Source organism: Hipposideros armiger, unplaced genomic scaffold (assembly GCF_001890085.2).
Source record: "Hipposideros armiger isolate ML-2016 unplaced genomic scaffold, ASM189008v1 scaffold_97, whole genome shotgun sequence".
NCBI lineage: Eukaryota > Metazoa > Chordata > Mammalia > Chiroptera > Hipposideridae > Hipposideros > Hipposideros armiger.
Genome location: NW_017731447.1, coordinates 3,218,288 through 3,233,285, shown reverse-complemented (window position 1 = coordinate 3,233,285; position 14,998 = coordinate 3,218,288). Strand labels below are relative to the sequence as shown.

Genomic DNA, 14,998 nt, shown 5'->3' with positions numbered 1-14,998 from the left:
TCCCAAGCCAGTTCTTAACCGTCGCGCCACTCGGCCGGCCCAAAATAGATTTTTTGTTTGCCACTTTATCCTGAGGTAGAGGTGTTCACTGAGCATTTGTTGAATTTAGGCCTCACCGCCAACCTGTGAAAGTGATGTTATCATTCTCACTTTACTGGTGGGAAATGGGGGTTCCAAGAATGTCCGTGGTTGGCTCAAGGTCCCACAATGCCTGAATGGTGAAGCCAGAAGATGACTCAGCACTGGGTCCAGCCAACAAGTTCCCAGAAATGGGGGAGTATCTGAGGAACAGGCCAGCCTGAGGAACCCCAAGAGCTGGGGCCTGAGGGAGTGAATCTCCTAGAGGGCAGGTTCCAGGCAAAGACAGCTGTCATCTGCATGGGTCTGCACTGAAGAGGGCAGGTTCAGAGTTGGGTGGGAGGTCTTGTTCAGCTGCCACTTGGACCTCTGTCTTCTCTCCCGCCACTCATGCTGGGCTTCTTTCAGTTCCCTTTGGTGACACAGCTTCCTCATACCCCCATACACACACACACACACACACACACACACACACACACACACAAGTACACCCTGGCTTCTACCGGAATCAGGCCTCTCATCACACCCTCAGTCTGAAGCCTCCGCCAGGGGAAGTGGAGGCAGAGGCCGTCTCACCGTTGGGAGTGAGGGGCCTGGACACACATCTCTGTTGAGGTTCCTGGGGCTGTGAAGGCCACATCTCCCTGTTCCCCATGTGCCTTGGGGGAAACTGGCAGAGTGCAGAATCCTAGTCTCATGTTCCCTCAAACAGTGCGGGGAGCATTTGACAATAAAAGAAGGCTCATCTTCACTGTTGCTGCAGCTATATTTTCTAGTCCAACAAATAATATTTTCTGTTAAGCATGACTGCCCTCCAGTGAAAAAGGTTCTTATTTTTGTGGAAGAGAGACCACTTTCAGTCAAATAGCAGTTTGATTTTTAAAGAAAGAAATACAAAACAATCTACTTATCTACATTTTCCCCATCCACGCTTTAAATTTTAAAAATATGAAATAGTGGAATACCGAGCAGATACAAATAGTAAGACATTTATGTATAATTATATTTCCATTTTATATTGGAGCTACAAGGAGTAGGGGAGAGGGAGAGAGAAGCAGAAGAAAAGAAAAAAGACAACACAATGAGTGATGACACAGATTCTGGTAAAGATCAACTCAGGCTTTCCTAGATGGAAGGAGAGGGGAAGAGACGGTCAAAGTTCTGATTCATCAACTGACTAATACCGTATTTGTTAAAAACACAAGCTCTAAACTTTAAAGGGCAAATAGTACCTCCTAGAACTTACATATTTCAGTTGCTGTCTAAAATTTAGTGGGTTAACTTGGAAATGTTCTTCATTTAAACTTATTTTTATTGAAAATTACTATAGGAAACAATGAAAACGGAAACGGAAGTGGTCCCTGAATAAACTGACATTAAAACCATAGGTGAAACCGGCGAGGACAGGCTTGGGAGCTCGGGAAACTGAGCCAGCAGGGGAAGCTTTCCAGAGGAGATGATGCTGAAACAAAATTTGAAGCGAAGAACGTTCCATGAGAAGGAACAGATCGCGTGAAGGTTGAGGCCAGCGAGCTAGGCCCATTTATGGAACTGAGGAGTGGCTGATGGATGGTCAAGGTAGCGGTGAGTGAAGAGGAGGGACAGGTGATTATGATGCTGACCCTGAGAGGCTCCGAAGGCTACCAGGGAGGAGGAGCTGGAGCAGGCAGGTATGGTGGTTGAGAAATAGAGAGAGGCAGAGTAGCCTTTGGGTCCCTGTCTGCAGGCATGTCTAGGAGGGGGTGTCCGGGTCCGGGAGCCAGAGGCTGGGGGTTGGAGGCTGGAGCTGGGGGTTGGGATGACCCTCTGAAAGGGAGCGGGCGGGCGGGGGCTATCTATCGGTCGCCCCATTGCGCCCTCGTACGTGGCTTGGTTGATTGCCTGTGTCTGCACGGATCTTGAGCTCCCGGGGGGCGCAGGCTGGGGAAGCTCCCGGGCCCAACTGAGCACTGCGACACGGTGGGATGCGGGGGTGAGAGGTGTGTGGGGAGGGAGGTTGGGGTTGTCGAATGACTATTTTGCGGTTCCAGATTGCGGAAGGAGCCCAGTCGTGGGTCCAGACTATCGCGCTCCCTGGCGTCTCCCCCAGAGGCCTGGGGATGCAGGGGGTCCGGCCTGGCCCGAAGCTGCGTCCGGGCCCACGGTCGCCGGGTGCAGGGGCCCCAGGGTGGCTCTGTGAGGGAGGGCGGGGCGCTGCCCGCGCACCAAGGCTTGGCGGCCGCGGCCCAAGGGCGGGGGCGGACGATGCGGAAGTGCCAGGACGGCTGGTGGGAGGCGCAGCTCCGGGAGAGCGCAGTCGGCCCCGCCGCCCGGCCCGTGCTCCGGGGCGCAGCCACGCGGGCGCACCGCTGACAGGTAGGTCCCGGTCGCCGCGCGCTCCTCTCTGCGCCAGCCGGGCACCTGCCAGCGGCGGGGAGGAGACTGGAACCGGGCGGGCACGGGGGAGGGGTCGGCGTCCAGCTCGCTTGGCGCCGGAGCTCGGGTGGGAACCTAGCGCACGGCGCGCCCCGCCGGTCTGGCGGCCTCCAGGGTGTCTCCTACGTCCTCATCACCATAGGGTGTCCCGCATCGGCAGCCTCTGTCCCGCAGGCGCCCGGGGAGCCCCGAGGGGCGCAAGCTGTGCAGCTTCTCTCCCTCCGTCTCGCATCAGCTAGGATGGGGAGCGCCCAGTCACCTGGCAGGAGCCTGGCTTGGGCCATGGAGGGGCGAGTCCCGAATTCTCCTTTCTGTGCTCCCCGGGACACCCCTCACCCTTTCGGGTAAGAGGATGAGGTTTAAAGAGTTCATTCTCCCAGGCTAATGGCAGGAATTCGGGCAGAGAGTGTGAGGGAAGATGGTGTCACGTAGAGGCGCCGTCTCTTGACTCGTCGCGGCGAGAAGGGAGGCGTTGACCCCTCCTAGCAGAGGAGAGGAACCACAGGGCACAATACTTCTTGCACTCGTTTCTTTACGTCCTTCCCTCGAACTTAAAAAGGACACAATGAACAATCTCAAAGTGGAGGAAAAAGAGACTAGTGTGGCGGAGATACGAGGCTGGAGATGGCGAATATCTGCGCTGGCCTCCCGCGCGCGCGCGCGTTGATCTCCGGGACCCCGGAACGGGCGGGAGCGGTGCCCCCAGGTATCGCGAAAGGGATCGGGGGACTTTCTTGACCTCGCCGCCACCCTGGGCGCAGCAGGGCTGGGAAGAGGGCAGGGGCCCCACCCGCCCGAAGAGCGGTCGAAGAGGCGGACCCTGAGCTGGCGCGCCCCCCCACCCCGCGCCCCCAGGTGGCTCCGCGGGCAATATACGCTGGGCGGAACCCGCCGGGAGGTCCCTGGCAGAGTCTGGCCTGGACTCCCGGGCGTCCAGAGCGGGGAGAAGTGACCAGGAGCAGTAAGGACGCGGGCGGGGCCGATGAGGCCCTCTGGAGGTGGCAGCCAGGTCAGAGACAGTCTCCGACCTCCCCTGAGCTATTGGCCCGCGGTGCTAGGGCTCCCAGCCAGTCTAGGGAGGCATTGGGAAACCACCTTGTCTTACTTTAAGGCACGACTTGGGGGTTTCCCCCTGCGCTTTGGCCATCCCCCACCGTGCCCCTGGGAGGAAGCCGAGAGAGGCTTGTTCCTGCCGCATCTGCTGCCTGAGACTCCACTTGTCTCAGGGTGTGATCAACTCACCTGGAGGGGGCGGGACTTAGGGTCTTGCAGGGGCAAGAACCCCGGCTTTCTCCCTGAGCTTGGTGTGGGGTTTGCGGAGAGACGATGTGAATAAAACTCGGGAGGTGGCAAGGGGCTTGCTACTCTGCCCACAACCGGAGGCTGCGGTGCTTCCTGCCCTAGGAGTCCCTGGTGCCCAGTGTTCAAGGCTCCTCAGGTCGCTGGCTCCTGGGACTTCAGGGCCTGGCATGAGTTGTGGAGTTTCCCTGACCCCAGAGGGGCTCCTGGCTTCCCTGCTAGATGCTTCACTTATGGAGGGGCACTCAAGTCCTCAGCAGCCCACACCTCTTTTGACGTTTCCATGGAAGCTGATGCAGGCACTGCTGGCTTTTCCCACTTTCCAGGGCTCAAATTCACAAGGCTAGGTCTGAGGCTGCAGAAATTTCACCCTGAGAAGGCAGACCCACTCAGCTGTCAAGGAGTCAGGCAGACCCCTGGCCAGCCCTGTCCTCTGGTGGCAAGTCAAGTCCTCTTCCCAGTAGTGTGTGTATAGGGGAGTGGGGGTCGAGGGGGGTGGGGATGTAAAAGAGACTTGGAGAGCAGCCCGATTGCTTTTGGGGTCCCTTGAAAATCTGGATAACTGCTTCCGTCTGGAGGGAAAGTAGGATAGGGCACAAAGGCATTGAAATTCGGAACTGCTGGCATTAGCATGGTCTGAATCAGATCTAAACCCACCTCGGGGCAGTAGGAAGCCACCTTGGGAAGCTGCTGCTGACCCTGGCTGTAGGCAAGACCCCCTGAGGCTGCAGACCTTTGTGTGGTGAGCTGGGCAGACCCTCCCTTGGCCCTGCCTAGGCTGCTTGAAGCGTCTGTACCTTACTGACATGAGGCCAGAATTATAATTTCAAAACCCTTGTACTGAGCATCAGTGCTGGGCCCGGCCTGGCAGTGGGACTCACCCCGACTTCCTTCTTGCCCTGGGCAAGGTCTCCCACTGCACCACCCCTGGCACAGCTGCAGGCCCAACTATGTGTGTGGGGGTCATCAGGGAAGATTGCCTTCCTTCTGTGCCGACAGAGCTTTCCTCTGTCCACCTTTATTCACTTAGGCGGAATTGCCTGCTACGGGTGACTTCTGTCCCTCTGTTCTAAGACCAAGGCCTTTGGGGAGAGGCTACCCAATGCTATGAACCACACTAAATGTCCAACGACCGCCAGCAGACTTAGGGATTGGTGGATGGGCTACAGGGTGAGAGATAGATAATTTGGTCTGGGCGACCCAAACGAGAATTTTTTTCATCATGTCCCTTCCCTCCCCCAGCTCACAGTGAGTCAGGTTTCTGAGTTGTCCCCTCTGGTCACTTTCATTTCCCCTAGGGCTGGGTGGAGGCTGGTGAAGAAAGGGGAACTGAGATACTCAGTCTTCTAACGCTTGCGGGGGCAGGGCTGGGAGCTTTCCCACCCTCCCTGGCCCAGCCTGGAGCTGCTACTGCTCTGAGGAGAGGCCTGCAAATGAAGACTTCTTAGCAGGAGGTGGCACTTGGCAACCATAACCCAAAAAGGTACTGGGCAAGGAATTTCAGGGGAAACTGAGGCTCAGTGCTCCAGGGCCAAAGCAGACCTAGAACAACAGAGAGGAGTCAACCTCCCGCGCAGGCAGGCCAGGAAGCCCAGTAGGGCAGCAGCCCGGCCTCGGTTGGACGGTTTTAGCTGTTAGAAAGCTCTTTCACGTGGGTCTAGTCTGCCTCCGTGGAAGCTGACGTGGTGTTGACTCAAATCCTATTCCTTTTGTACACAGTAGGACCTCAAATACTAAAGATAGTTCACTTCGCCAACCCAGATACCCCATTTCTTTCAGCCATTTCTTCCCTGGTAGGCCTGCCCACCTTCGACCCTCACCTGCGTTATAGCCTTATCATCCTTCCTCTTGGGTCTGGTCTCACTCTCATTGAATGAGAAGATGATTCTGGAGACAGCAGGGCTGGTGCGGGGAGGCAGCTGGACAGAATGATTCCAGCGTCTGGGGTATATCAGTTGGCTGGTGTTTCTTAAGTCCTACTTTGGTCCAACAAATGGCAGGATTCTGGGATGGGGGTAGTTTGTGGAAGGAAAGAGCCAGAAACAGTCCTTCCCTTGAGGAGGTTGTCCACCACCTGGAATGTAAACAAAATGGTAAGGCAGGGCAAGGTAGAGGAAGAGCCCCAAATCACTCATCTCACAAGAAGAGTTCAGGACCACCTGTGGTGCCACGGAGAGGGGAGGGTGAGTCCTGCCATGCCCACCCCTCAAGGGCAAGTTTGGCACCTGTCTGCAGGTCACCCTTGTTCCAGGCAGCAGGCCTACCCATCCCTATGCCACCCTCATTGCCACCACCCCCTCTCCTTACTTGTGGAGGGTCTTCTGAGGGAATGGAGGTACCAAGGATGTGGGAGAGGAGCGTGGTCCTGGGGCAGCGTGTGCCCTCTTACACACACATGCACACCCACCTACTCACTGCGCTCAGAAGCTAGAGCCCTGGATGGAGGCAGCCTGGTTTCTCATCCTGCTCAGCCCTTTGTTCTTTACTTGCCGAGTGACAGATTCCCCTCTCAGCCTCGGGAGCAGAGGCTCTATGATGGCTCAGCTCTTCCTGCTTCTGGTTCTGGGCTCACAGGTTATGAGCAAGGGCAGGAGAGAAACCACCTGGGGTAGAGCTGGGCAGGAGGGGGCTCAAGACAGTGAAGAGAAGTTTCAGGTCCCGTGTCTGGAGAGCAGCTGGCAGGTGGAGAGGAGGAGGCATGGGTTCCCCCTGGCCAGCTGGCCTCTGGCTCGGGAGGCAGAGGCTGGCCTGGAGAGGTGGCACTGGCTCTGCATGGGCAGCTGTTCAACCTCACCTCTGTAGTTCCCACAGCTCTGGGCAGCACGGGACCTGGCCCATGTTAGGTGCTTACTAATGACTGAATGAACGAATGAGTAGTCAGCGGAGGAAACAGAATCTAGGAAGTTGATGGCTTTAGAAGGATAGAATCTAAGGCTGGTGGCCCCTGTCCTGGTGATGCAGGAAGCAGACTGAGCTGGCTGATAGGATTTCTCTCAGGATGTCCAAGTGGGGGAAGCTTGATCCCTGAGGGAAACTGAGGAAGACGGGAGGCTCTGAGGACTGCGTGTGGAAACCCTCCCTCCATTCACACATCTGCCTCAGTCTTGGGCCAGATTTCCTCGTGAGGGAAGGGAGCAGCGTAGGGCAGGGAGAAAGCTAAGCAAGGCTGTGGTCTCAGCTGGAGGCTGGCTTTAGCCTGACCCCTCAGGAAGCTCTAGAGCACATGAAGCACCAGTTTGCTTCACCTAAAGCAAGGGGACCATCCTTCTGTCCCTGTGTATCAGTTGTTCACTGGCTATGGGCCGTCCCCTGTGGGGAGGGGTGGGCCTAGCCTGGAGTGATGCAGTGAGGGCAGCTTTGTGCCTCTGTGCCGTGCCAGCCTCATGACAGCTGGTAAAGGGTGTCTGGATGGGGTACCCATAGCATCCTCTACAGCTGTAACCCCCTCTTTCCTTTGCCCCTAAACACAGCAGGGGCCCTGTGACAAGAAAGCCGAAGGAAAAGAGAATTGGCTTTGAGCACCTGGACAGACTGCGGAGACCCAAGCCCCCTGTACTGGAAGGGAAAGCCCTGACAGCCACTGGCTGGACGCCCTGAGTGTCCCCATGCCCCTCTGTCAAAGGAGCGTTGAGCTGCAAGCGTGCTGATGCTCCCCCTCCGGCTTTCTCCTGCAGACTCCTTTGCCATGAACCAGCCTGCCCCTGGGGCACCCCCTCCGCCCCGCCGCGTGAGGCTGAAGCCCTGGCTGGTGGCCCAGGTGAACAGCTGCCAGTACCCAGGGCTTCAATGGGTCAATGGCGAAAGGAAATTCTTCTACATCCCCTGGCGCCATGCCACGCGGCACGGCCCAAGCCAGGATGGAGATAACACCATCTTCAAGGTAAGCCTTGGATGGGCTATTGCCTGGACCTCTGAGGCCTCCCCTCCCTAGGAGAGGACCCCGCCTGCCCCAAATCTCAAACTGGCCACTTACCCAGCCCCCTTGCTACAGGTGACTGTAGGCCTGGATTAAGGGGATGCCGGCATAATCACAGGGTATACTTTTCTAACCTGGTCCCCAGAGCAAGGTGGGGACTGATGTAACCCCAGGAGACCCTCCTGTAACTCCTCTTCCTCCCGCTTGTTCTTGTCTCATTCTCATTACACGTGAGCACATGTGCACTGTGCATGTTTGGTGTACACATATGCTAAAAGAAGACAACAGATTTCCCCTGTAACTGTAACAGTAGGAGGTAACTGCTATGACTATTTTTTGCTTATATTTTCAGTGTTCTGCATAAGTGTATCTATGAGATGCCAATGTAGAATCAAACTAGATATTCTATTTTGTAACCTACATCTTTCACCCAACATCAGAACCAGCTTTTCTCTCCAACCTGTGCCACATCACTTTTAGAGACCGCTGAAGGTTTAGTACATTTCATTCCCCCAGTCCCAGTTTCTGGACACTTCAGGTTGCTTTTAGTGTTTCAGTTTTAAAGACTATATTGCTAGGTACACCCTCTAAACTCTTACCCTTTGCACAGCTTAGGAGATTTTCTTTGGGGTTAGTTCCTATCGTTAAACATTGCTGGGCCAAAGAGAATGCTTATTTTTAAAGCTTTGGATATGTATTTCTTAGTCTTTGCCCTTTATATTTACCATTTCAAGGCTCTTTTCAAATCTGTTTCTTATTTTTTTTAACAGGTAATATGGTCACACAACTCAAAATTTAAAAAGCATAAAATGGTTTGCAGCAAAAAGCCTCTCTCCCACCCTGGTCCCCAGCAAGCCACCCCCTTTTTGGAAGCAATGAATATTATCAGTTTCTTGTTTATCATTCGGGAGATGTTTTTGTGCATCTACAAACAAACGTGTACCTATCCTCTCCCCCACTTTCCACAGAATGATGGATGTATGCATACTCTCCTGCACTTCATATTTCTTTCTTTATATGTATATTTTTATTTTTTTATTATTAGTTTCAGGTGTACAAAACAATGCAATATTTATGCTTTTCACCCCTCACAAAGTGACAACACCTCTCCCCCAATCTACCCCTCTCCACCCCTGATATCATACATATCTATTACAATTCCATTGACTCCACTCCCCACACTGTACTCCACATCCTGTGACTATATAGATATATTAAGTTATAGTTGACATATAATATTATTCAATGGCAGCTTCAGATGTACAGTGTGGTGGTCAGGCCTCTACACCATCCATGAAGTGGTCTCCCTAGCAAGACATGAGTCCATCTGGCCCCCTAAAAAATATTTACAACATTATTGATTATATTCCCCAAACTGTCTTTCCTATCCCTGTGGCAATTATTGAAGTTACCTATTTATGCTGTCTAATCCCTTCCCTTTCTCCCTCATCCCCACCCGCTCCCAACTAGCAGCCATCAGTTTTTCCTCTGTGTCTCTGAGACTATTTCTGTTTACATTACTCATTTATTCAGTTCTTTAGATTCCACATATAAGCGAGATCATATGGTATTTGTCTTTCTCCGACTGACTTATTCCACTTAGCATAATGTTGTCTAGGTCCATCCATATCATTGCAAATGGTACAATTTCATTCTTCCTTATAGCTGAGTAACACTCCATTGTGTAAATGTACCACAGTGTACCTTATTTCTTGAAGGCCACATCATGTCAGTATATCAAAAGCTTCCATCTTTTTTTCTTACTGCCTACTCTTTCATTCTTAGGATTGGCCATAATTTAACCAGCCCCTATTTTATTTTTATTTTTATTTTTTAAAAGATTTTTTTATTGGGGAATTGGGGGAAGGGGAACAGACAAGTTGCTATCCTTTTTGTTCTCCAGTCTAGTTGTGGAGGACGTTGCTTCACTGGCCCAAGTTGGCACCATCATTGCGCTCTTCCTGAGCGAGGCAGATCAGTCGCTGGCTTCTGGACGGCTGCTCACTGCGGCTGCTGGCTACACACAGTAGCCCATGGCAACCCATCTGCCGTTGCTGGTGACTCATGGCAGCCCAGCTCCAGGTTGAGCTGTTGTTCAGCATCTTAGCTGTGGACGGCAGTGTCACTGGCCCTCATATGTGGGATCCGAACCGGGGTCCTCTGGCGTCCCAAGCCAGTTCTTAACCAACGCGCCACTTGGCCGGCCCTGGGATCTTTTGTTTTTACAAACAGTGCTGCAATGAATTACTTTGTATGTGCAGAATTTTGTGTGGGTGCTTCTGTATCTGTAGGATAAATTCCTAGAAGTCAAATGGCTGGGTTAAAGGGTGGAAACATTTGTAATCCTGACATCAACTAAATTGCCATCCAAAATAATGACACCAATACTGAAAGTATATTGAGCCTATCCTAAGTGGAGGCACAGTTAGTTCTGAGAGCTTTGTGGGCCCTTGAGTCTTCACGACCACCCTATGAGCTGGGTACTATTATGGGGAGACCAAAGCAAAGAAAGGCAAAGTGACATGCCCCTGGCACACAGCTGATGGGTGGCAGTTTCTGAATTCAAACCCAGTCCTGCTCCAGAGCCCAAGCTCTTACCCACCATGTTGCGCCAGCCTCCTTACGGATTGTACCTATTTACCCTCCAGGAGCTTTGAATGCAATGCCTTTCAAAGCATCTCAATTCCTTTAGCTTATTGGAGCCCTAGGGGCTGAAAGGACTGGTGTCATATCTCCCACCTTGCAGAGGGGCACTCAGTGTGTCGCTGAAGGTCTCCCCACACAGCAGCGACTCCCATCAGCCAGGAGGAGCTGGGCTTTGGTGAGGGGCAAGGTTCTCTGTGGTCGCCTGTCTTCTCTTCCTGCCCAGGCCTGGGCCAAGGAGACGGGGAAGTACACCGAGGGGGTAGACGAGGCCGATCCGGCCAAGTGGAAGGCCAACCTGCGCTGTGCTCTTAACAAGAGCCGTGACTTCCGCCTCATCTATGACGGGCCCCGGGACATGCCGCCTCAGCCCTACAAGATCTACGAGGTCTGCTCCAACGGCCCTGCTCTTGCAGGTATTGTTCCTGGCCCTGTGTGGGCCACCTGGGAGGTTGTGCAGGAAGACCCAGGGCCCTCCAGTGTGCAGTGCTTGGGCACGTGCTGCTAGGTCATTACACCCAGGGCTCCCGAGGAGTGACCTAGGATAGGCCATTTGTGGGGCCAAGAATGGCTTGGCACGGACCAGAGCCCTAGTCCGTCTTCCTCAGCCAGCCAGCCCAGCTCTTGGCTCCAGTGTAGGTCCATGGCCCAGGGAGCTGAGGGCCATGGGGTTGGGGAGGTCCTTGCTGAGTCCAGCCCACTGTGCAGGGGAAAGGCCACAGCAGGAGGTGCCATGCAGAGCCCCTGTGGCCTTGCTCCTCCTCCCCCACTGACTCCCTTCCTATCTTTCTTGTCTTTCCCTCCATCTGCAGAGTCACAGCCCAGTGAGGATTACACTTGTGCAGGAGAGGAGGAGGAGGAGGAAGAGGAAGAGGTGAGCGTGGGCCTTTCTCCCAGCGTCTGCCTGCCCTGACCTAGTGGGCCTGGTGGGGGCATTTCTGCCGTCCTCCTCTGCTCAAGGCCCGAGCGGCCCCATTCCTCTGGAGCCTGCTGCTCTTTCTGCAGCTCTACTCTTGAATTTCTTCTTGGGGATTCTGAGGATAGGAATAAAGTCACCACCTTGAACCCCCTGGGGCTTTGTTGGTACAAACCATGCTCACACATTGTCTGACTGACCCTCGCAGCATTTGGGGCTTAGGAGGTTCTATACCTGCTCAGAAGGCAGATGCGGAAACCGCGGCTCTGAGAGCTCGCTGGCCTGCCTGCGATGGCAGAGCTGGGGCTGGAGGCAGGGTCTGGCCTCGGCTGAGCTGAAGACTGGGGAATTGCCTTGTGGTTCTCATGGGTTATTTCTTTAGCATCAGATCAATTTAATAACCTGTCCTCCCTTCTCTCTCTCTGGCCGCTTCCCTCCTCCTCTGCCTGTGTCTTCCCTTCAGCTCCAGAGGATGTTACCAAGCCTGAGCATCACAGGTGGGGCAGGGAGGTGGTGTGGTTGGGGGCCTACTATAAGGAGAAGCTTCAGGTACCAGAGGTACCTGGGAGGGGGCTGAAGGGAGGCTGCTGGGGAGGCCCAGGGCTGGTAGTAGGTGGGCCTGGGAGGCAGTTCCTACAAGTGGCATTAAAGCTCTGTCCACCCCCACCCTCTGTAGAAGCAGTGCAGTCCGGCACCCCCATGGCACCCTATTCTTTACCCAAAGAGGACGTCAAGTGGCCACCCACTCTCCAGCCGCCTGTGGTGGTGGGCCCCCCTGCTCCAGACCCCAGACTCCTGGTCTCTGCCCCTGACAACACCGCTGCCTTTAGAGAGCTTCTCCCTGAGGTCCTGCCGAGCCTGCCGCCTGGGCCTCTGGCCGCCAGCCTGCCCCCTGCAGGCGAACAGCTCTTGCCTGACCTGCTGATCAGCCCCCACATGCTGCCTCGTAAGGACCCATGGGTGGGCTGGGGAGGGTAAATCCGTGCTGGGGTGGGGGTCTGCTTGCAAGGAGGATAGAGGATGATGAAGAACAAAGATGCCCATGCCAGTCCCTTTTAGGGTGGGGGGAACTAAGTGAAAGAGTTGACCAGACAACCTAGCCTCTGGGCAAAGTCAGTGGGCTGCAGAATGGGGAGGCGTGGGGCTCACAGATCGGCGGTCCTGCCCCTTTGCCCCACAGTGACCGACCTGGAGATCAAGTTCCAGTACCGGGGGCGGCCACCCCGTGCCCTCACCATCAGCAACCCACATGGCTGCCGGCTTTTCTACAGCCAGCTGGAGGCCACCCAGGAGCAGGTGGAGCTCTTCGGGCCCGTGAGCCTGGAGCAGGTGCGCTTCCCCAGCCCTGAGGACATCCCCAGCGACAAGCAGCGCTTCTACACGAACCAGCTGCTGGATGTTCTGGACCGCGGGCTCATCCTCCAGCTACAAGGCCAGGATCTGTATGCCATCCGCCTGTGCCAGTGCAAGGTGTTCTGGAGCGGGCCCTGCGCCTCAGCTCACGGGTCACACCCCAACCCCATCCAGCGGGAGGTCAAGACCAAGCTCTTCAGCCTGGAGCATTTTCTCAATGGTGAGGGCCCACATTGTGCTCCTCCTGGCCCTCTCTCATCCAGGGCCACGGTTCTTGCCTCTGACAAAGGGTCTTGATCTCACTGCAGAGCTCATCCTGTTCCAGAAGGGCCACACCAACACCCCGCCACCATTCGAAATCTTCTTCTGCTTTGGGGAGGAGTGGCCTGACCGCAAACCTCGAGAGAAGAAGCTCATCACAGTACAGGTATGTCACCATCTCCCAGCGCTCCCAACCCTGCTTTGGCTTGAGTACTGGGGAATCCTGAGACAAGCGCTTGTCCCACGGTGGAGGCTCAGGGCTCTCTAGGCAGTCTGAACTTGGTGGCCAGAGGTACTCAAGGCCCAGGGCTGTCCACACGTAAGTAGCCTTTGTAGAAATTGGTAGAAATTGGTGCCCCTTCTTCCGGGTGGAGGCATTCCCCCCTCCCCCCCCTCCCCCTGGTGGATGCCCTCATGCACAACTGGATTTGACAGCCCTGCCAGGGTTTTCCCTGCCCTATCTCCTCTCCTCTTTGCTCCTCAGGTGGTGCCTGTAGCAGCTCGGCTGTTGTTGGAGATGTTCTCAGGGGAGCTTTCCTGGTCGGCTGATAGTATCCGGCTACAGATCTCAAATCCAGACCTCAAAGACCACATGGTGGAACAGTTCAAGGAGCTCCATCACATCTGGCAGTCCCAGCAGCAGTTGCAGCCCGTAGCCCAGGCCCCTCCTGTTGGCTCTGGGCCCTGGCCCATGCACCCAGTTGGCATGCAATGAGGCTGCAGAGTGACTGAACCAGGCTTCTTGGGTGGCTATGTGGACTGATGTGGAGGTATGGCGGCCCCAGTGGGCACCTGACTGGCTGCAGGGTCCTATCTCTGGGTCTCCTAGAAGTGGATTTGGGCCAAAAAGGAGAGGGGAGAGAGGCCCGAATTCCAGGTTCTCCCTGCAGACGGAAGGTGAGGGAAACTGGAAGCCAGTTTTGCTTTGGGAACTCTGTCTTCTGCACATTCCTGTCCTGTGCCCACTCTCGTCTGCTGGCTCTGGAGGAACTCAGCCATTAACACCAGTGAGCAGGGCAGGAACTGCCCCGACCCCAGGGGCCTAGTTGTACAGAGGGAATTGCCCCAGAGTGCCCCCATTTCCCCTGGCAGAAAGAGCCCAATGTTCTGGGCCAGGTTCCCCTGGCAGGGCCTCTGCAGAGCACGGGCCTGATTTTGGGGTTCCCTAGTTTGAGCCTCGCTTCCTCATCTTTCTCCTTCCTGAGATAGATAGGAGCACTTTGGTATTATACCAGATACTTAAGGCTGGCAGCTACCTCCTTTCTTGAGAGTCTGAGAACCTGGGGTAGAAAGTGGAATTTTATGTATTTTTGGATGAATAAATGTTAAAAACAGACTCATCTATTTCTTTACTTTATCCAGTAGCAGTTGCTTCCATGCTGTTCTGTTATCTATTTCTTTTTTTTTTTTAATTGGGCCACAGCGTGTCATCTATTTCTGATGCCAGCTAACCCTCTTTTCCTCTAGGACCTGCCCTCCATCTCGGGCCATTGACACAGGGAGGGCCTGCCTTCCAGGCTGATGAGTCAGTGGGGCCTTCATAAGACTCACCTGGCTGGCTGCTTTCCAGAAGGAAGCTGGCTAAAGCAAGGGTGTGGATTTTTAAATGTGTTCAGAATCGAAAATCCTGTCCAAATCAATTTCCCCATAAGAAATGGTACAAAAGGAAGAGCTGGTATTTCAACTACACTTAAAAGGACCATTACAACCTGTTATGCTCCTGTATATCTATGTACTATTAACTATATTAGGACAATGCATGCAGACTGGTAGCTGATTGTTTGAGTGTGGCTTATAGATGTAATTTTCTGGCTTGGACAATTTGGTTGTTTGTCTTTTTATTAGGAAGAGTGTAAACATTTGTGAAAGTAGGGAGAAGTGTATGAAATTCCCATGCAAGTAGCTTCAACAATGATCACTTCATAGTCAGTCTTTCTCATTTACCTGTCATCCACACCCTCACCCTGAGATTATTTTGAAGCAAACCCTACACGTAACATTTCATGTGCAGTCGGCATATATCTCTAAGACAAGGACATTCTAAAAAACCAAAACCACAATATCATTACCCCTAATGGGAAGACATTAACTTTTATCAGATATCTATTGTTTAAAAA

General features: G+C 54.1%; 1 protein-coding gene across 9 annotated transcripts; it reads left to right on the top strand.

Moving 5' to 3' along the window:
- The first annotated feature begins 1,431 nt into the window (after positions 1-1,431).
- IRF5 (interferon regulatory factor 5) lies at positions 1,432-14,217 on the top strand. 9 transcript variants are annotated; one of them, XM_019646073.1, is made up of 12 exons: positions 2,375-2,433; positions 2,668-2,837; positions 5,091-5,275; positions 7,263-7,344; positions 7,467-7,672; positions 10,578-10,767; positions 11,164-11,225; positions 11,731-11,764; positions 11,944-12,213; positions 12,448-12,840; positions 12,929-13,047; positions 13,366-14,217. In XM_019646073.1, the coding sequence occupies exons 5-12, from the start codon at positions 7,478-7,480 to the stop codon at positions 13,594-13,596; spliced, it is 1,494 nt and encodes a 497-aa protein (XP_019501618.1). In that variant the 5' UTR covers positions 2,375-2,433; positions 2,668-2,837; positions 5,091-5,275; positions 7,263-7,344; positions 7,467-7,477; the 3' UTR covers positions 13,597-14,217. The 9 variants fall into 9 exon arrangements, with proteins under 9 accessions (XP_019501622.1, XP_019501616.1, XP_019501620.1 ...); XM_019646072.1 differs by lacking the exon at positions 2,668-2,837 and having other exon boundaries at positions 2,352-2,433; XM_019646076.1 differs by lacking the exon at positions 5,091-5,275.
- Positions 14,218-14,998: the final 781 nt, after the last annotated feature.

What these genes read in the sequence shown, in the direction of transcription:
- IRF5 (XM_019646077.1), top strand. Translation starts at nt 7,478, where the DNA reads ATGAACCAGCCTGCCCCTGGGGCACCCCCTCCGCCCCGCCGCGTGAGG. An exon ending in GAGATAACACCATCTTCAAG is followed by an intron (nt 7,673 to 10,577) that starts GTAAGCCTTGGA and finishes CTTCCTGCCCAG; the next exon opens with GCCTGGGCCAAGGAGACGGG. An exon ending in AGAAGCTCATCACAGTACAG is followed by an intron (nt 13,048 to 13,365) that starts GTATGTCACCAT and finishes TTTGCTCCTCAG; the next exon opens with GTGGTGCCTGTAGCAGCTCG.